This window comes from Leucopleurus acutus (genome assembly GCF_964270905.1).
Source record: "Leucopleurus acutus genome assembly, chromosome: 9".
Lineage (NCBI taxonomy): Eukaryota > Metazoa > Chordata > Mammalia > Artiodactyla > Delphinidae > Leucopleurus > Leucopleurus acutus.
Genome location: NC_139144.1, coordinates 26,013,396 through 26,036,339, shown reverse-complemented (window position 1 = coordinate 26,036,339; position 22,944 = coordinate 26,013,396). Strand labels below are relative to the sequence as shown.

The 22,944-nt window shown below is 35.2% G+C and overlaps 1 protein-coding gene across 2 annotated transcripts in view; it reads right to left on the bottom strand.

Annotated features, from left to right (window-relative positions):
* The window catches only part of GNAI1 (G protein subunit alpha i1), an 88,068-nt gene that overhangs the window by 12,369 nt on the left and 52,755 nt on the right, over positions 1 to 22,944 (bottom strand). For both annotated transcript variants that reach the window (XM_082846655.1, XM_082846656.1), the window contains 6 exons: positions 22,748 to 22,790; positions 22,512 to 22,653; positions 13,189 to 13,346; positions 9,579 to 9,707; positions 3,107 to 3,236; positions 1,914 to 2,067 (listed from right to left, as the gene is read on the bottom strand). In XM_082846655.1, coding sequence (XP_082702781.1) covers positions 1,914 to 2,067; positions 3,107 to 3,236; positions 9,579 to 9,707; positions 13,189 to 13,346; positions 22,512 to 22,653; positions 22,748 to 22,790 — 756 coding nt within the window. The remainder of the gene's footprint in view (positions 1 to 1,913; positions 2,068 to 3,106; positions 3,237 to 9,578; positions 9,708 to 13,188; positions 13,347 to 22,511; positions 22,654 to 22,747; positions 22,791 to 22,944) is intronic.

Below are 22,944 nucleotides of genomic sequence, written 5' to 3'. Positions count from 1 at the left end.
TTGGCCATCATCAAAAAATCTACAAAGAGTAAATGCTGGAGAGGGTGTGGAGAAAAGGGAACCCTCTTGCACTGTTGGTGGGAGTGTAAGTTGGTGCAGCCACTATGGAGAACAGTATGGAGGTTCCTTAAAAAACTAAAAATAGGACTACCATACGACCCAGCAATCCCACTACCTGGCATATACCCTGAGAAAACCATAATTCAAAAAGAGTCATGTACCACAATGTTCACTGTGGCTCTACTTACAATAGCCAAGACATGGAAGCAACCTAAGTGTCCATCGACAGATGAATGGATAAAGAAGATGTGGCACATATATACAATGGAATATTACTCAGCCATACAAAGAAATGAAACTGAGTTGTCTGTAATGAGGTGGATGGACCTAGCGTCTGTCATACAGAGTGAAGCAAGTCAGAAAGTGAAATACAAATATTGTATGCTAACACATATGTATGGAATCTAAAAAACTAAACAAAAAAAAGTGGTTTTGAAGAACCTGGGAACAGGACAGGAATAAAGATGCAGCTGTAGAAAATGGACTTGAGGACACAGGGAGGGGGAGGGGTAAGTTGGGACGAAGTGAGAGAGTGGCATGGACATATATACACCACCAAATGTAAAATAGATAGCTAGTGGGAAGCAGCCGCATAGCACAGGGAGGTCAGCTCAGTGCTTTGTGACCTCCTAAAGGGATGGGATAGGGAGGGTGGGAGGGAGACGCAAGAGGGAGGGGATATGGGGATAGATGTATACGTATAGCTGATTCACTTTGTTATACAGCAGCAACTAACAGCATTGTGAAGCAATTATACTCCAATAAGGATGTCAAAAAAATAATGCAATAAATGTAATATTTCACTTTCACATTTTTCAACCAAAAACATTCTTGAGACCTTTTTTTTTTAACAATGAGGATGGAGTGAGGGTAACTTGTATCAATTAGCTAAATTAACCAAGCTTCATAATGTTTAGATTTAGAGATGAGATAAACTATTGGTAGTCAACCTTTTTTTTTTAGGCATCGAACTTTCTTCATTAAAATAAAATAAAGCCTTATTCAGAAACCCAATATGCAAAACAGATGAAAGCTAAATTACTCTGCCTTAGGGAGGGAGAAGTTGAGTGTGGAGGGGGGCAGGGGGTGGGGGGCATCACTGTTCCTTGCACCCACTTTCAATAGCAGCCAGGGAAGTGTTCCAAGGAACTAAACTTAACCAATGTTTTAGCCCAACTTCTGATTTCACAGATGGGGTAGTGAGACCCCATTAACTGCCTTGTTCAAGATCAAAGAGCTAATTATGGAAAAGCCAGGACTGCATCTCAGGTCTCCTTTTCTCACTGCAGACCATTTTACACAGTAGTAAAATTAAAGTACCACTAACAGTCTCATTACCAAAGCCTGGATTTCTTGTGAAACCTTTCCCGACTCCCCTGAGGAGTTAGCTAACTCACAGACTCCTTTCTAATTTTTTCCCCCTTCCAATTACTATCCATGTTCCTTTGTACTCGTGTGCTGCACTGCTATTGTGTATTTGTTTGTTTAGGAGTACCTCTGTCTTTGACATTAAGTCAGTGACCAGAGACACATTTTATTTATTGTGCATCACACAATACCTGACATAAGATGTGTTAACTGGATGAACCAATCAATACCGTAAGTTTATGACGACTTGGAGTCATCATAGAAAATTATCTAACAGCTTTTCCCTAAAATGAATGTTATTTTCAATCATCTCACCCACAACTCGAGGAACTACTTGTGCTTGAAGGCAGTTTGATAAATAATTTCTCTTAAAGGTTAAGAATTACTAAGCCAAAAGATTCAAATCGACAACTGAAATCTTGCCTTAGGGGAACGTTCACTTAGAAATATACGAGCTGACAAGTTATCTACAGAAAGTAAAATACCTGCATATTCTGGATAGCATATAGTGAGAGGGCTCTTTTTGATTTTTTCTTCGAAGAGATCCTTCTTGTTTAGAAAAAGTATAATAGATGTATCTGTAAACCATTTGTTGTTACATATGCTGTCGAACAACTTCATGCTTTCATGCATTCGGTTCTGTAATAGAATACAGCCAGTTTGTCATAATGGCAAGGATTTTAAGAAATATTACTTTTAAAAAATGAGCGTGGAAAAAAAAGTATGGTAATACAATAGAACTTAGCTGAAAAATAGGTAACATCCCACAAAAACATATTTTTGCCATTTAAGAACAAGCACACACTTTGATTTTAGGCAAGATGAGTGTCTACATCACTCATCACTCAACCAGTACTTGCTGAGTGCCGGCAGCGTGTCACTGTGCTGCAGGACCCTGCGATCTAGAAATGCAAAGTGCAAACGTTTCAAAGGAGACCTCATTATTACAGAGTCAATTGAAGTTTCCATTAAAAGATAAGTAGAGTTTTCTAAAGATTAATAAATCAAACTGAAAAAGCTGAAACACCATTAGCCCAATACCCTAAATATAATGGTATATGAGGGAAGGAAACCTCCAATTCCTGTTTCCTGCCCTTCCAGTATCTGTGGTTCCAAAAAGGGCACTAATATATTTTATAGTGCCAGAATGACAGAAATGAACGTGTGCACTACACCTACTGCATGATAATTGTATATAACTTATTTTAATAAAAGAAACTGACACTTATAGCTTTTTTCTAATTAAAAATATTTTCCCCAGATTAATGGTACACTGAAACACATCTGAAAATTACATGACAGTAGCAAAGTATAACAGAGATCAAGGATTACTGAGCTGGCAGAAGTAATAAGTTAAGAAAAATAAGCCTTGGACTATGATGGAACTAACTTTATTTTCATTTAGTATGTAGATACCAGATCTCATAAATGCCTAGTTATTAAGCAACTAGGGTTGAGGTGAGATTAACTTTTTGTGTTTTCCCTTTTTTCAGGATCCATCTGTTCTTTGTATTCTAAAAGGGAAATATACTAAACAAAAGTTAGAGAAAACAGCCTGAACTTTCAATTAATTTAGGCATTAGTAAGAATTCTTCAAGAATTTTTCACAGAAAAATTCTTGGCAACATCTCCAGCTCTTCATATGCCATGCTCAATCTTTAAAAGTGGTTCTACTTGCCATTTCTTCATCTTCAGCTAGAACCAGGTCATAGTCACTCAGTGCCACACAGAAGATGATGGCGGTCACTCCTTCAAAGCAATGAATCCATTTCTTCCTCTCAGATCTCTGTCCTCCCACATCAAACATTCTGTAAGAGGAAAAATAATGAGTTTGACATCACGCTGAATGTTCAGAGGCTCTGAGGAGTTCTATAAAAATCAACAAAAAAGCTCCAAATCGCATAGGGAATGTGGGATGGAAAGAAAGGAGAAACGGATTTTATGGGAGGAATATAATGTCACAAATTGATTTTCACAAAGGAAAAAAAGTCTGCTCGTTTTTAAACCATTTTGTTTTTATCTCACAGTAAAACAAAACAAAAACCCAAAATACCCTAAAAAAAATAACACATTCATTAACATATGAGAACACTTTAGAACAGAACATGAAAACAAATACAAAAGAAGGGGAAGCACTATAAGAATGCAGAGATAACAGAATATATTCAATTTGCTAAAGTCACAGAACATTAGAGGCAGAGAACATGGTCCCCTCATCCAACTACAAAATGTTTTCTCTCAGAAGCAATACAGCAGATGTAAAGGAGAAACCATCCCAGGTAACAGAAGCTGGGCAAGCAAGTCATATTTAAACAGGGGCAAACAAGCTGCCTAAATTAAAAAGTAAAACCATGGTATAGAAAAAAAAAAATGAGATGAGATAAATGGATGGCCTACTGAACAGTCTGAAAATTAGGACTGAAAAAACTAATTTTTACATGATACACAACAGTAGACCATTGTAGGTTACTGTACAGGGTAGTAACACAAACAGTATAAAAACAATAATCTTCCTCCTTTCCTTGTAAGAGTTTAAGTTAAGCACAAGTTGAAATTCACATAGATTACGTTATGCAACCTAGAAATAACCACTTACATAATGGAAACACTATGCAAACTGGTACATTTTTAAAGGCTCCATTTATCTAGATACTGCACTAATTAAAATAGTCCCTATTTAATTCTCAGGCAAAAAGAATTTTCCCTGTAGGACAGTTTTGGCCTATAAACCAAATCTGAGTACATAAGATCTGTACTCATTACAAAAGTGACTAGTATTGTTACTTTTATCATCATTTAAGTGCCATTCTTTCTATCAGTTTAGCTAGTAAATTGTTCATTAAGTTTAAGTATGCTATATAACAAAATGATTCTACTACACACTAAAATGGGTAAGATATAAAAAGGACAGCTGGTAATTAAGATCAAACAAGAACAAAAGAAATTAAAACGATTGCCCATTTGTTAAATTGCCAAGGAACACAATTTGAAGACAACTTTACCAAAAAGATAATATATTTTAGCTAATTCCTCTGATCAAATGTCACGTATTTCCTGACCACTCCATGTAAACCAACAACAAAACCCACGCTGTCCCATATTATCCCTCTGTTGGTGGCTGGTTTTATGTGTCAATTTGGCTAGGCGATCATACGCAGCTATTTAATCAAACACTCATCTGGGTGCTGCTGTGAAGATATTTTCTGGTTATGGTTAACTTCTATAGTCAGTTGATTTTCAGTAAAGGAGATTATCCTTGATAATGTGGGCAGCCCTCATGCAATGAGTTGAAAGGCCTTCAGAGCAAAAACTGAAGTTTCCCAGAAGAAAAAAAAAGATTCTGCCTCAATACTGTAACATCAGTTTCTATCTGAGCCTGCTGTCCCGCACTACAAACTTCCAATTCGCTGGCACCTACAGTCACGTTAAGCCAGTTCCTTGAAATACACAGAACCTACTGGTTCTGCTGCTTGCAAGAACCCTGACTGACACAAATTTTAGTAGCCAGAGTGGGGTAATACTGTAAAACTAATTCCCAAAACTGTGGAAGTGGCTTTGGAAATGGGTAATAGGGAAAGGCTGGAAGAATTTTGAGTTACTTGACAGAAAAAGCCCAGAATGTCTTGAAAGATAGTTGGTTAGAAATACAGATATTAAAGGTGATTTTGATGAGACTTAGATGGAAGTAAAGAGGATGGTAGAAAAGCTTCTATCTTAGAGAATGGATATATATCATCATGAACACAATGTTGAAAGATATATGAATGTTAAAGATGTTTTTGTTGAGGTCTCAGAAGGAAATGAGAAGTATATTATTGGACACTGCAGAAAAGGTAATCCTTGTTTTAAAGTGGCAAAAACTTGGCTTAACTAGTCTAGTGCTGGGTGTAAGGTAGGACTTGTAAGAGATGAACCTGGATATTTAGATTTAGCTGAGAAAATTTTCAAGCAAAGAATGCAAGGTACAACCTTGGTTCTCCTTGCTGCTAAAGTAAAATGCAAGATGAAGGAGAGAAACTGAGGGGTGAACTAATAAGCAAAGAGGAACCAGACCCACACAGGGAAGAAGGCCAAGGACTGGAGTGATATGACCATAAGGCAGGGAACACCAAGGACTGCTGAAAACCACCAGAAGCTAAGAAGAGGCAGGGGAGGATTCTTTTTTCGAGCCTTCAGAAGGGGCACAGTCCTGCTGACAAACTGATTTTAAACTTCTAGCTTCAACTATCAAAGAATAAATTTCCATTGTTATATGCCACTAGTTTGTGGTAATTTGTTACAGCAGCTTTAGGAAACTAGTATATCCCCGCCATCTTGCTTTATTTCTCTTCGTAGCAATTATCACCCCCCGAATCCTCAATAGTTATTTCATCTCCTCTCCTCCCCCATCCCTAAAACAACATAAAGGCAAAGACTTTGTTGTGGCCATGTTATATCCCCTCCACTGGACAAACACACGCACTTCATAAACATTTGTTGAATGAAAGAATGAACAGTGTCTACAGAATATTTTAAAACACTTTCAATCAGTAACTTTCAAAACACTTTCGATCAACTATTTTTTACCAATGGCATTTTTCACAGAACTAGACCAAAAAACTTTAAAATTTATCTGGAAACATGAAAGACCCCGAATTGCCAAAGCAATCTTGAGAAAGAAAAACAGAGCTGGAGGCAGCAGACGCCCTGACTTCAGACTATACTACAAAGCTACAGTAATCAATACAGTATGGTACTGGCACAAAAACAGAACTATAGATCAATGGACTAGGATAGAAAGCCCAGAGATAATCCCACACACCTTTGGTCAATTCATCTATGACAAGGGAGGTAAGAATATACAATGGAGAAAAGACAGTCTCTTCAATAAGTGAGGCTGGGAAAACTGGACAGCTACATGTAAAAGAATGAAATTACAACATTGTCTAACACCATACACAAAAATAAATGGATCACTAATAGGTTAGTTTTACCATGTTGAAGATCTAGACCTTCCAGTTATGCTGTGGGAATGTTAAATATAAAAGCACTTTAACTTGATAATCAAGTAATATGAATACAGAAGAAATCTTCAATTTATTTAATGTAGAAATGAATGAGGGTCATTCATATACTGGTCATAAAGAACCTTTAAACTAAGCCACTGCTTCTCAAACTTTAGTGTGCATTAGAATCACCAGGTGGGTAAGTTGATGCTGCTGATCTGGGGTCCACACTTTGAGAATCACTGGCCTAATTCATAAGTCAAGGAGCAAAAATGACTAACAACTAATATGACAAAGGATCAGACTGTGCACAGAGCATTTTCATTATTTCACAAATACAGGAGAATTATCTTCAAATTCTGAACTTCTATTTCTTTAACCCAAAACAAAGCAAGATTATAGTATGTTCTCCTTCATATGAAAAGATGAGACTTTTGACTAGTATCAAATAGGGAGTGAAATTGCGTTTTCTTAGGTTTCTCTTTTTAGAGGGAGCAAGGGGAGGGAGGGAAGATGGAAGGGGATATATTGGCTGTCCTGACCTATGCTGTCTTACCCTCAGACTGTCATCTAATTCCACTGTGACCAAGATTGAGACAATTCTAGATGACCATATATAAATACCAACCCCATAAATGACATTGCACCCCAAAACCAACTGCACATTACATTACTAAAGAAAAGGAATAGAAACCTGTTATGATGATTTTCTAATAGAAGGGATGCTTTAATTCTATATTCAGCAAAAATATAACAAGATAAAACTGTTAATCCTTTAAAGCAAAATAATCCTCATAGACACTTTCCATAAATGCCTAGTCACAGAGGTGATAATATATATTGTTAAGTTATAATGCCTTATTGCCTCAATTTGAATTTGTTAATTCCCATACCAAAAAATAAGTGAAACTGAAATTTTATATCAGCAGTTAAAAATCAGACAATGAATTTATACCACAAAACACACAAAATGATAAGCACACTCGAGTTTCCAGTAGAATTTATTCTAAGTATATTTTTGCCTTCATTCTTCTGAGGCTCACTTAATATATAAAAAGCAAAGTTGGAACCATATGTTAGCAATGATAGTAATTTAACAATTCAAATCCAAAATAAGACAAAGTTTATTTGAAGTTCCTGACAGACCTATGTTTATCTGTAAGTCAGCAAGTGAAAACAGTAACTAAAAACATCCTGTGAAATTTTACCTCACCCAAGGAGACTAAATAGAGCAAGGTAAGTGGACTTCCTGGAAGGATCATGATGACAGACAACTCCTGATGTTGAAATCGCAACTTTGAGAAACCTAGGCTGGAAGTGAAGTGTATGGTCTGGAAGCGAATGTTTAGGGCGCATCTACTGAAGAACGAAACTGAATTTTACACAGTTAGATTGCCCAAAGCACCAAATAATTGATGTGACATTTACCTCTGCCGCTTCCCATCATTTACAGAGCTCACACCTCTATGTTTCCTTTTATAGACAGTAACCATTTGATGTATAAACCTCTGACAATGAGCAAGATTGGAACAGTCTGTTAAGAATCTTAAACAAGTTTGCCCTTACCTAACTAGGGGCCTACGTCCAGAATCCTTACTTGCTAACCCTAACCCCATGCATTTCCTCCTGAAACTTCATGGTTAGAATAAAGTCATCATCTGAACCTAACAATTTAAATTTGCTATAGAATATGGTCTTAAAGCAAGGTAAATAGAAACCAAAAAAAAACCAGAATTTAAGGAGTACTAGGATTAAAAAAAGACCCAATAAAGCTTAAAATCTAATAGTGAATTTCCTTATAATTAAAATCACTTTATAATTTTTAAATACACCTGGCAACAGTTATCAAATAAGACAAATCAGATTATTTAAAATAATACTATTTTAATATTCCTCAGTTTGGTTATTTAATATTCTCCAAATAGTAAGCAAACTATAAGATTTTAATAAGAAATCATACCAGCAGGGAAAGGAAAAAAAAAAAAAGCCCACTGACAGCAAAAAAAAAAAAAAAAAAAAAAAAAGAAAACAAAAAAATTAAAAGCAAATGCAAAACAGTACCATGTTACAGTACCAAAAGTTACACGGTCAGATAAACTAATTATGATCTATATCTCTGTTTAAGAAAGCAGGGCAATGTTTGTTTTTTTGGAGGGAAGCTGCCAGGGAAAACTGAAATCAAATTTTAGTTTTCTGGAAAACTTAATTACATTAATCACTGAATGTGGGATAATGTAGTGATAAATGATAGTAACAAATGTATTATGTTTAAAATACTTATGGAGAGAATCAGAGTGTATATAGTTGCATATATTTAGCTGTGCTCCCCACAACTTGTAATATTGAGCTTCTTTACGAGGTGAGCTGATGAATATCTGTTTTTAATCTTTCACTAGGAGCCTTTCTTTAAGATGGTTTCAGAAATTCTGCTTTACTATCATACTGTTTCAGAGCACTGGAGTTAACTGAAGCAAAATTCAGCAGTTTTTCTCATACTTTGAAAACTGTTACTTATTGGAAAAAGAAAAACATAGTTCTGTAAATCTGAATGCAATGTTTAAATGAACTTCCCTCAGTCCAGTTCATTACACAATGAGCGGACTAGACAAAATGAACTCCAGATTCCCTTTCGTTCTAAAGGCTACCACTTAGTGCTTCTCTGTTCAGACTTCAGTTAAGTTATAGTACACTGTAAATTAAATGGACATTTTTCATCATGAAATAGTACAAACATGAGTTTGCATAAATAAAAATCTTTGTGAAAAATTTTAAAAAGGTAACTTTTAAAAATATTTCCATAAATAAGCATATATTCTATCAGTAAAACCTAAAACTGGATGGCAACACTTTCCCAAAATATAAAATATTAGAGCAGTACTTTCTTTTAAAAATAAAAGCCAAAAACTATTTTTATTTAAGTCACTGTGAAAAATATAGGCAAAAGGAATTTGCATGGCTATTTTTTCTTAAATAAAAATATAAATATTCCTCCTGAATGTTTCTTGACCTCTTTCAGCCCAAAATTCTTCTGTCCAATCAGGTGTGAAGCATTTTTTGTAATTTCAAACTCTAAACATTTTAAAACTTTTATTAGTATATCTTTTTTTCCTTACACAATCTGTTCTGTATCTAAATTCATAAATCATATGTTTTGAAGATACTCACTTAAAATGAAGATCTTTGAAAGTAAAATGGGTTTCAACAATTCCTGTAGTTTTCACTCGGGTTCTGAGAACATCTTGTTGAGTTGGGATATAATTTGGTTGTGCAATTCTGTCCAAGTCATTCAAATAGCTGAAAAAATAAACAACAATATGCTAATAGCTAACACTGTCAATAAAGATCATCTAAACCGAAGAGTAAAACATTCTGCTGCATGCAATACTCCAGATTACTGAAGTTTTTATATTTCTGTGGAATGATGTAATTTTAAGTCTATATCTTACACAACTCTCACAGAAATGAAAATTTTTATACTTCTCCAGCCACAAAGTTCCTTAAATATTTCAGTAATTCTCCTTGTTGGAAAAGAAAACAAAGTAATAACTTTATGAATATCCAAACTCACGGCACACCATGAATTTGTCCCTTAAAACTCTTTATTACACTTCTTTGATGTAGCACTGTGTTTCTGTTCCAGACATTATTCGTTTGTTGAGAAATTAGAAAGCCTTCCTAAGTAGTGAGGAAACCTCTGGCCAAAGGCTGAATTCAATATTGTTCCTTTTCAACCAACCTTAAGTAACATACAGGAAAACATGACACATGCTCCTTCCTATACTCTACATTTTACTGCCTCTATGAATCAGTATTCATATTTTACTTCTCATTGATTTCAGTCACTCATTCAACACTTTCTGCCAATGATGCAAAATATGTTGTGCTATAAAAATGCAGTGGTGTCGTACCATGCAATTCTTTCATTTTGTGTCCACTCATGTAGTAGAATCCATAATGTTACAGTCCAGGTATGGAGAGATTAAGGTGAACCTGAGTGGTTCAAGAGGGCTTCATGGATAGTGAAGGGCATAAACAGAAATCTGACAGGTGCAACGGATAAAAGGGAATGTCATTCACATCAGGAAAAGCAGTAGAACAGTGTGGAGGTAGGAAGAGTCACGTCTTGTATCTCAGAAAGTAAGTCCACTAGTAGGCTACACATGGAATTAATCCTAAGGTCAGTTGAATGTGGGGAGCATCACTGAAGTGTTTTCTAATACTAGAGTGGAAGAGTCCAAGATAATTTAGACGATACTCTAGGTTTATTATAGAGAGGCACCAACTTTTGCAACTTTAATTGATGTTATCCTCTGAAACTGTTCCTTAGCCATTTAGAATGGGGTCTTACAAACAAAAGGAGCTCAATAAATATTTTATTTCTGGAGATGGGGTTGGAAAGCTATCCTGTGAATTAGTAATCAAAATGTTTTAGACAGTTAAGTCTATGTATGTGATGCTGATACCAGAAGCTGATACCAGAATACATGGATATGATAGCTTGAGTTATCTGTACTATATTTACTGAATTTAAAATAATCAATGTATTACTGCATTGGTGATAATCCCCTAGTACTTCATCTGTGTTTTTAGTTCCATATATAGAATATTCACCTTACTGTAAGAAAACCTGACTTAAAAAACAAACAAACAGGCCACGGCTAGATTTTACTAATTGTCCCTTTGAAATAGTGAGCTATTCTTATTTAAAATTTACTGATTACTTCTATGTACATTTCTTTGCTTAAAACTGCTATAGTTCTGTTAGCCTCTAAAAATAATGCACATTTATATTTCAACAGGACAAAAAAGAAAAACAGGCATTGTGCAAAACTCCAATTGTTTTAAAAGATCACAAATTTAAAATGTAAATTGGTGGTTAGATGGTCATAATGGGCAGCTTGGCAGCATCCCCTATCTCCGGTCAAGAATTCAGAAATCAAGATAGCTTGTAACTACCACAGGGAAAAAAGATTTTTATGATTCCCTTCATTCTTGAAAAATGGCTCCATTATTGCCATCTTAAGATCAGAACGACCAGTAATGAAATAACGGGGAGCCAAAGTGACACATTTCTTTCAGAGCGTGTCCAAGTACTGTGCACAGGAAAAAGGGTCTTGGTAAATATACTGAGGGGGGTCCAGAAAGATAGGGGGAAAGGAACTTCAATCTGTTGTCCCTAAGAAGCACCCCTTAATTATTCAAATAGTTCCCCTTGCTGGGCTCAGCTCAGAGAAACCTTCTCAGCGTGAGTGGCTTCCACTTAGATCTTTCTGCAGGTTCTGGTGGTGCCAAAGCAAGTATGGAGCACTAAGAGCTGTGTCCTTGCCCTAAGAATTTTTTTCTAATTTTCTATTCTAGCTTCTGTAAAGTTTGGTTTACTAATTTAAGGGCATATTGCGTGATGACCATGTATCACGCAATGGAGATATAACACTGGGAAAAAACAGACCTTACTGAATTTACAGTGCAGTGGCAAAGATAAAAAAGGAATCAAACAGTCTCAATATAAGTCAAATCACCTCAAAATAAATGTAAATCTGTGAGTAGTATGGAAAAAAATACATCACATCACGAATACCTAACAGGGAGTCAAAGGCCTACGCATTGAGTCGAAGAGTATTTCCTTGTAGAAGTGAGGACACCAGTTGGAGAGATGGGCTACACAGCAATAAGAAGATGTTACATACACATATATAAACTATGTATGTAATAATTTATATGTTTATACACTTGTAAAACACTAAAAATACATATTGAGAAATATAGCATTATAAAAACTGTGATGGGTTACACAGTAATTTGTATTACTTATTCATTCACACTAAATCATTTACCTAACACTGAGTACTCTGACGTGCAATACATGACATGCTACACGATAATAAGGTCCTCAGGAGCCATAGCCCGTTGGTTTTCCACTGTGGCAAACTACGGGTATTTACCTGGACCTTCTAATACCTGTCATCTTCTATTTAATCCTCACTTGTGTTCCTAAGAGCCAACAGCTCTGTCAAGAAAACTGAGTAATTTTGGAAAGTAAAATGAGTGCAAGGCACATGTCTCTAGTCATATCATCTTTGACATTTCTGAGTGTGTGCGCCAAGTAACGGAAACAAATCCTTGATTTTTTTTTTTTTTTTAATTCTACGTGGATCACCAAACAGAAAGCTCCCTGATTAGGTTTTATCAAAACTTCCTTTATAGACTTTTCTGGAGCCACCACCTGGAAAATCAGGGCAGATTTTTCTTCTAAAAAACTAGACTTAGATATCTGTAAACAATGTCCAATGCAACAGGGCACATACAGTTGACAACTTTCAACTAAATCATTTACCTGAGTACTCTGTGTCACTGAGTACTCTGTGTCTGTCACTGGACAAGTAACTTCTCAGGCACTTAGTAAACAAAAAGCACACAAATCAGTTACCCTCCCCTTTGGCTAGCCCCAGGTAAACTAGAGATACACCCAAATTCAGAGTGAATTTTGGCAAGTTCCAATTACTTTTTTGGAAATATACTGGAAACAGCTCCATTCTGCATGTTTCAATTAGTTACATGAGTCCCTTGAGACAACTTTTGAACACAAGGGAAATATGAGCCTTGCTACCTACAAACACACACAAAAAAGACAGAAGTTTTGAAATACTGTCATCCTAAATATCCTGAGTTGTGTAAGAATGTGTCAGCCAACTCTGCATTAAAAGTGACCTGGAGGTATACCTGACTTCCAAGTAATTATTCATGATAGTGTAGTTCTGAAGTTATGATTACTTACTATGCTGCAGAATCATTAAGCTGGTACTCTCGGGACCTGTTGAAGCAGGCTTGTACACCACTGTCTTTCCACAATCTCTTTATAACTCCAGCAAGTTCTGCAGTCATAAAACCTTCCTCAGCAGCGCCAGCAAGCACAAAGAGTTGGCGGGCATCATCCTGAAGATTCAAAGTCCATTTTTACTTAAAAAGTAAAAAGGCAGACACTACAGATAAAGTATATTATAGATTACGAAAAGTGCAATAGTGAATTTCCTTTATGCCTTTTATTGGTGTCATAACTTGGATTTCTCTGAAAGAACCACTTAAAAATTGGCTTAATCAAAAAAGCATAATCTTAAATCATGAGTCCATGTTTTGTGATATTAGTAACAGCTATCAAGGCACTAAGGAGCTGAAAGAATGACGACACTTGCAGCTCATGAGAGAATATATTAACCAACTACCCACTGACAGTCTGTTGCACCCTTCTGAGAAAATAGAAGAATGTATGCTTTGCCTCTCCCTTACCAAAATGTTTCTAATCTAAAAAACAAATTAACACCATTAGAGGTTATTTTTAGAATCTAATTAAATGTTAGCTTTGTGATATACTTCACAGATGCAAAGTAAGTTCAGAGAAGGGAGAAATCAATGTGGAATAAAGCAAGAACAGTTCCACAGAATGGTGTGAGATTTTTCAGAAGACCTTAAAGTATGTATACCTTCAAATCAGTGGGCCAGGGGATGGGGATAGCTGTTTGCTAATCCAGGCAAAGAAACAAAATAAACACAGCTTTGGAGTAGAAATACTCATGACACATATAGAAGGGAGCATGCAAAGTTTTTAAATGAAGGAATACTACACATAAATTTAATTAAATTTTGCTTAAGTTTTGAGGCTACAATATTTAGTTATTCTGATCCATAGTTAATGAAGCCCACAAAAGAGATATGAGCCACTGACGCAATTCTAAATTTTCCAAATTTAGACAAATTTAGACAAAATTTGGATAATTTTTAGAATTGTCCAAAAGAGATATGAGCCACTGACGCAACTCTAAATTTTCTAATAGCACATTTTAAAAAGCGTAAAAAAAAAGTAAAATTAACTGTAACAATATATTTTACTTAACCTGTATATAAAATATCATTTCAACATGTAATCAATATAAACTTACTGAGATATTTCATATTACTATAGATATTTAGTCTTTGAAATGTGGTGTTTCTTTTATACGGACAATGCATCTCAATTCGACACATTTCAAATACTCAGTAGCCACATATAGGTAGTAGCTACAGTGCTCTATAACACAACTCTAGTCTTCAGGTAATAACACAGTTAATACAAAAGTAAGGGATATGTGAAGTTACCATCTTCACAAAGATTCTTTCTGGCCTGAGATATGCGGCTTTATGTTAACTGGATACAGTCCATAATTTTTCTCTAGGGGCATTTTTTCCAATGTGGTGTAGTAGCTCTTCACAAAGTGATGGCACACATTATGATAAGGCATACAGAAGGGAAGCATTTGGTGACATAGGCTAGCAGAGGGTACTAGCTGACAGTATAAATTCATTCTACTGCCAGTTCGTGAAACATTTTCTTTTCAGATGGAACCCATCGTGAGAAATAATTAAGTCACTCAGCATGGGAACGTTATTATTCAAGCATATGTTTCCCTTTTTAGTAAATCACAAGAGAAATGCATGCAAGCAAGTAACACTTGTACCATGTCCTTAATAAACCCCAACAAAACACAATTTCAAGTCGTTTTTAGCACGATTTACCGAATTCCAGTAAACAGTTATTCAATTTTCCAAATAATGACTTATATGAGAAATTTCTAAATTTGGTTATTTTTATTTTTAAGTGACATCAAACGTACTTTTCTCCAACCATTTTAGAAAAGTGCTTTTCACTTAAGTGAGCTTTAAAATGAGCTTTCATTATGATATATTTATTCAATTTCCATAAAATGTGTTGACAGAAAAGACTAATGCCCTCTGATATGGGTCATAAGATCACGTTCTCTTCAAACTTTCCAGGAAAGAAGCCTGAAGAAGAGACCTGGGAAACTGTAGCAGCTCTATTTATAAACTGCGGCATTCAAAAATGTCTCCTCTTCACAAAATGTAAAGAAGTCTCTTTTCCTTAAAAAACGAACTGGAATACTCATCTCCATGTCGTTAGCAGGACATTCAGATGTCTGCAGATGAGCTTGAAGTAATAAATTTAAGCAGGAAGGTACTTTAGAAATTATTCTACCTAATTTTTTGTTTTGTTTAAAAAGAACCTGAGACATAGAGAGATTGTGCAATTTATTTAACGTTCCACAGGTAGTCACCCAATCCCACATATTAGTCAACAATTACTAAGCAGCCACTTCCTAAGACAAGATAAATTTGACAACTGCAGAATGATGACAATAATCCTATCTTGTCATGGACTGAAGTCTTTTCAAGATTCATTTAAAATGTTACTTAAGAACGTTTAAGAAAGAAAGACAAACTTGAGTGTACTGAAACAGTATGACATAGTGTCGAAAAAGGGTAGGGGTTACTAGAGGGCTACAGGTAAGTAAAGCAGTTTACAGGAACTCTTTTTGTAGTGTTAAAAAGAAATGTATTTGCCAGGCAATTATTTGCAAGTAGCAAGGAAAAAAATCCTCGGATGTAGCCGAGTTAGTATGTTTTCAAATGACTAAGAACTAAATGAAAATAAGATGGTTTAAAGAATGTAAATTCTAGTTCATATAACTGCATGTTTGGGGAACTCAGAAAGGAGATAGAAAATGCTATCCTGTCAAGAGACACATAATAGCCTCTTCTCACACAGTGATGGTCAGGGAGCACCTGTTAGTGACAACACATTTTATTTGAAGCCGTCACCTATTTTGTGAGAATTATGGGGAAGAGAGGACTTTGAGGGACCATGATGGCTGTCTTCTGATATATCAGGAATCATCAAATAAGAAAGAACTGACTTTGTGCTTAAGCACAGAGCAGAAAAAGAATTCTGAGGGCAAAAGACATCAGATTTCAATTCAATAAGAACACTTTTTCACAACCAAAGCTATCCAAAAACACACAAAAAGGAGGGAGAGTGAGAGACTGAAATTGTTAAGCAAAGGCTAGATGAGTGTTTCAATAGAAAACATCAGAAAGCCCTTCTACAATAGAGTCTAAGTAATATGATAAAGGAGTGTCAAGAAAAATAGTGCACCTTTGAATTTCTGACCACAGGGATAATGTACTGATGTCATGATTGATACAGGTATAGAAATCCTTTGTTTCAATGCTTTAGGATAATTATTTCATTAATAACATTAGGCAACAATACCGAACACCACATACAATGAGAATTACTGACATATTTAATCTGCCACATTTCTAGAGCATACAATCACTCCTATAAATTTAAGCCAGTTATACTGCTTTCACCAAAGTTAGTGTACTGGTAAGGAAATCTTGAGAACTTTAGTGAAGTCACCTCTCCATGGCGGCTGGTGCCAATCCCAGATGTTAAAGAATTGCTTTAAGAAATAAACAAATGTAAAACTTTTTTTCTCTAAAAACACAACTGTAACCAAAGTAAAAATGACTGAGGCAAGGAAAGAGGAAGTTGTTTTTCTTTTTTTCCCCCGTAACACTGCTTAAGGGGGAAGGGGTGGGGGAAAAAAGTAAAATCATCTAAATTAATTTTTGACTAAATTGCAGAGAGCATGAGCTTCATGATGTCAAGAAGAGAAATTATAGTAAGTATGTTACACAAATATAACTTTTATGTATATATATATGAATCTTATAACTATATAGCTTTAATTTTCAAATTAATAAACATTAAACTGTTCTTTGTATGCACAATAGAACCTATTGTGAAAAGATAGACAAACATGTAATCAATAATACATGAACTGAGCAAAGTAGAAAAATACTGTGCTGGAGGCATACAATACATTTCAAATGAAGGTTAGTATCACTTTGTCACATGTATAAATCAGTATTTCTCAGAATCAAAAACAACATAATATTATAACTTCTTCATCTTAGTTCTCAACGATAAACCAGACTACTACTATAAATAATTCAAACATTCATCTGGAAAAATGACAAGCAGAAATAACTAGAAACATTTTGAAAAAGAATACTGGGGACAGAGGGCTGAAATGATCAGATATTAAAAGTCTACATACAATATGTAGAACATCTAGTATTACTGCAGATCAACAGGGGGAGAAAATCCCAAATGTGAACTTACATGACAAAGGTGGCAAGATAAATCAGTAGGAAAGAATACAATTATTAAAAAAACACTTGTGAATAATTAGATAGCCATATGAAGAGGAAAATAAATAATGCAGATCCTTATTCCATGCATACAACAGAGTTTCAGAGGGATTAAAAAACGAACATAGAAACGATGTTGAAATTCATTCCCTAAAAAACTTTTAAAATAGCACAAATATTCAGTAAATCTTTGGTTGAGAGAAGGCTTTCTAAATTTAAACACAATGGAAGAAATAACAGGGGAAAATTTTTTAAATGACAACCTAAGATTAAAGGCAATAAGCCAAATGTGAGAGAAAGGGACAAAGGGACATGTGGACAAAGGGTTAATATACAAGTACATACAAACAAGCCAAATACATGATCAAAACACCAAGACTCCAATCCGTAGATGAATAAAGGATAAAATAAGCCACTAACATAGAGAAATAAAAACAGTCAATAAAGAAATGGAAAACTGCATAGTTATATTAAAAAATTGAAAATGCAAGTTAAATTAAAATAAGACTTACTAATAAATTATCCAATATTTTAAACATGTCAGACTCCAAATGTTGGCTACCCAGAGTGCTAAGAAAAGGCACTGCTGCTAGGAAAGTAAATTGACACAGCCTTTCTCAAAAGCAATCTGGCAAATCTGGCAGAGACATAATCTAACTAAATAATGAAATTAATTTTAAAATTAGAGGAAGAGAAAAGTGGCCATTATGCAGGAGCACGCTGAGGTTTGGGGGTGAAAGGGAGCTTAAGTCAATTCTAGGCAAGGTTTTCTGTTCCTTACAGCCCAGCTTATTCCAAGGAAGTGCTTCTCAAGCTTTCTGGGGTGAAAGATCTGTCTTGTGTTTTATTTGTTTCATTTTCTTTTATTTCCAATCTTTCAAAACTAATACTATTGGAAAAATAACATTTAAACGACGTAAAATATAAATACATTTTTGTAAACTATCAGAGTTAATATATAAATTACTGTCAATTGCTGTAAAAGTTGGTCTAATCGCTTCCTTTACTTCTGTACTCACCTGTGCACATGCCTGTGTGCAGGCACTGTCCACGGACCACACTCTGAGCAGCACAACTCTAAGTGATGCAGTGACATGTTGACAGGCCCCTGTTCAACACTTCCCTAACTGTACATTATTAAAAACAAAATAATCTAATTTATCAATAAACTGTCATCCACAGATTGACTACACGCATTGTAAGAGTTTTGAAAGGATATTAGGCACAAATTTTGATTGCTCTATGCCAGCCTTGAAAACAGTTTTGTTTCCTCTTATTTTAAATAACTAATGTGTAATCTGCTTTGCATATCTGGTAGCTGCCAAATACGAAGCAAACCACAGAAAATTGTCACTGTCTCTTAAAATTTTACATCTTTTAGTCAGTTCTCACCCAGTTAACCTACATATTAAAATGTAATTCCAATCAAGATACTGACAGGCTTTGTTTGTTTGTTTCAAAAGGGATGTGAGGAATTAAGTTGATTCCCAAGTTTATCTGGAAGAGAAATGCATTATAGCCTTTATATTTTGGTTAAAAAAGAACAATGGGATGGGTGCACTTACCCTACCAGATACCAATATCCTATGAAGCAAGAGAAACTAAAATAATGTGACTCTGACAAAAATAATAGTAGTATAATCATTATAAATAACAACAGCAATAACAAACATTTACTGAGCATCGATTATGACCAAGGCATGTAGTAAAAAGGCTTGTCATTATTTCTCAGAACGCTGTAAGGTGGATGTTATTATTATTTCCATCTTATTATGAAAATAAGTGACTGAGCTAGGGAAGAAAAGAATATATCAATTAAAAAAAATGGAGTTCAGAAAAACACTCAATTTAATGCTAAGGGTAGCATTTTCAAGTCACTCAGGAATGGAGTATTTAATACATGGTTGTAGGTAAGAGATGATCAGATTATAAAATATACTTAGATTCCACCTAGAAAAAGGAAGATAATTTTTAAAAAATAATTGTAAGCTGAAGAATGTCTGACAAGGCACAAAACACAGAAGTCACAACTGATTGAAGAAAATTAAAAGTTCTGTAACAAGAAAAATACTGTTTCAAAAAAGTAAAAGAAATATGCTGAATAAAAACATTTGTAAAACATAAAGAAGTAATATCCCTAATATTCAAAGAGATTCAATGTGAAAAGGACAAGGAATTTAACAGAACTGAGTAAAGAATACTAAGAGGAGTCCACAGAAGAGATACAAAAAGACAAGATTCTCAACCTCACTACAAATCAGGAAAATAAAAACTAAAAAAGAAAGATATTTTTTCACTAAGATAATAAAAAATTAAAATGTTAATGTATCTAAGTTAATGACACTCTGGGAAAGTTGACACTGATGCACGGTTGCTAGAAAAGATTATTCACTTCGTGTTTTTTTCTGAAAACAGAAAAAACTATGGTACCTATCAAACTTAAATATCTGGTTATCCTTCAACTTAAAAGGCTAATACTTCCAGGAATTGATACTGTAGAAAAAGAAATATATTCAGCCTTTCTCTATACTGTTTCTTCTTTCTAGAATGCTTTTTCCTTGTTTTTGTCTAGAAAACTCTTAAGACATGTTCCAATACCAAGCTCAAAGTCCCCTCCTCCTGTCTAAGCCATGTTTAATTCACCTTTGTATTCCTTAGCACAATTTCAATAGCCTCATAGTACTTTAAAATTTGCAGACTTCCCTGGTGGCACAGGGGTTAAGAACCCGCCTGCTGATGCAGAGGACACAGGTTCAATCCCTGGTCTGGGAAGATCCCACATGCCGAGGAGCAACTAAGTCCGTGCGCCACAACTACTGAGCCTGCTGCGCTCTAGAGCTCGCGTGCCACAACTACTGAGCCCATGTGCCACAACTACTGAAGCCTGCACACCTAGAGCCCGTGCTCCACAAGAGAAGCCACCACAATGAGAAGCCTGCTCACCACAACGAAGAGTAGCCCCCACTTGCCCCAACTAGAGAAAGCCCGCAAGCAGCAACAAAGACCCAACGCAGCCACCAATAAATAAATAAATAAATTTATTAAAAAATAAATAGAAAAACAAGATTTGCGTAGAGGCAAGGCAACAAAGACACGGAGTAGACCAATCAGAACCAATGAGAGAGACTGAAGATGTTTATGTGAAAGAGTTAACAACGGCTAACGGTAACAGAAGTAACAGTCGGAAGGTAGGAAGAAAACAAGGGACCCGGGGACAGATAGAGAGAGCCTAAAAAGAGTGGGTGAAACTAGAACCAGTGAAACAAAAATGACCAGCTCAGGCCCCCATGTAGATTCCAAAGCATCAGAAAACCAGTTTTAAAAAAAAAGCTTGTGGTTAGAGAGCAGTTATTTCCAGTCAGTCCCGAAACAGCCCAAATCTGCCCCAGAAAGGACAGAAAATGACAATATTCCTTGAGAGAAAAATATGAAAATAAAAAGACCTCATAAAAAGCAGCTTGCATCGACCCATCATTACCTCAGACAATGGAGGCTACAAAAACCTCTCTCTCTAATTATCACATGTAAGATCTGAACACAGAATACTGTACACATGAATTGGAATTAGAGTACAATTTATTCAATTCTTTATCATAGGGTAGCTCTCTTTTGTGTAAGACTAAGAGCTCAAAAAAAATTTGCTGAATGAATAAAAGATAAATGAATAAGTTACAGCCTGAATGCATAGTACTGACAAGGCAAAAATTGTCTGGATGTGATCAAATCTTATTTCAGATAATTTAGAAGAATGCTATGAATTAGTATCAAAAATGATCTTGAAATCTATTTGAAAATTTTAATTCATCACACTAAGCTTTTTAATCTGTTTAAAAGGAAAAGCTTAGTAAATTAATATGGCCTAGCAACTTATAAAGAAATGTTAGATTAACTTATAAAAAATAAACCAGATTTGCTTTACAGATTTCTCCAATGTATGTTCTCTACTGTTGCTTTCATTCATTTTTTTTTCCTGTTAAGCACAAATTGAGCCTCTATGTAAAAATAAAAACCTAGCAGAGATTAAGAGGACAACAAGTTACGGTCTCTATGCAAAAAATCTTCACAGTATTATCAGGGAGACAGCACACACATATTGAACACATAAAAATAAAAGGGAACTATAAAAAGGGGTAACAGTAGTAGCAGTAATAATAAATCAACTTTGTACAAAAATATTAAAAATTAATCTAGAGATTCAGTTAAAGGTTTCTGGGAAGGTCAAGTTTTTACATCAGTTATTAAAAAAAGAATCAGTGAAGAATTAAACCATAATAAAATAATAATAAAACTTGAAATAAACAGATTAAGCAAGCAAACTGGGACTGGGGGAAAAGGAGAAAAAGAAAATACCCTATGGACTGGCTGGGGCTACTTCCAATCAAACTGAAAATAAGTTACGCATTGGGCCAAACAAGGAAGCACAGGCACACTGCCTTGGTTACCACCGTGTGGTAATCTTTCCTTCATGTAACGTCTTGGGTTCCAGTTTCTTTACTGATAAAATAAAGAGGTGAAACTAGCTTGTCTCCTAAGGTCCTAGCTGTGAAATTCTGAAAGATGTTTTCTAATAGCCAGTATTCTCTGATTCCAAAGATTAGCAAACTTGTATACTGTTTTCATTATCTGAGACTAGACTGCTTTTTAGTCTGGGCATGAATGCAAATAATTAGATCATCTCAGCACTCCAAATCATAAAAACAAATTCTGAAGAATGCCAGTGTAGGCAGTATACTAAACTCAGTAGTAACTACTAAAAACTGCTATGGAGGTACAGAGGTGCCCAATATGCCATGTTATATAGAAAACACTGCAATGGATATTGAGTGGTCCCAATCATCTTATGGATACGGAAAGTATTCTAGCTCTAAAGGGAAGATGATGCAAACCTGTGTATTCTTAGTTCACTCACTTCTAAAGCTTCTGACCTACTTCACTCACTCCCATCCTTCTGGTCCTGAGACAGTTGATAAATCTATGTTATACAGTATGGTGTCAATCATGCAAGTTGTTTTTTTACTCATCAGGTCTGCTCCAAGGACTTTAGGAACTTACAGCCCGGGCCGAGTCACCGAAGTCTATCTTCAACCTCCCCATGGCCCTAATGATAGCAATGATTGACTGGATGGTGTTACTGTAGACCACTGCTTTGTACTGTTTACATTCCTCTTCTGAATAACCAGCTTCGTGGATAATTCTAACAAGACAAAAAGAGAAAAGTTAACACTTACTTCCTTTGATGGAACAGTACACTTAAACATAAAAAAATTTAATGTTTTAAATCTACTTACTTCATTTGCTTCACAATTGTACTTTTCCCAGATTCACCAGCACCTAAAAAAAGGGAAATAAATGAGGGATTTCTAATTTTATCACTTATGTATATCCAACTCCCAACACACACACACTCTCTCTCTGTCTCTTACAGGTAATTTAAAAAAAAATTTTATTGGAGTATAGTTGACTTACACGGTTGTGTTAGTTTCTG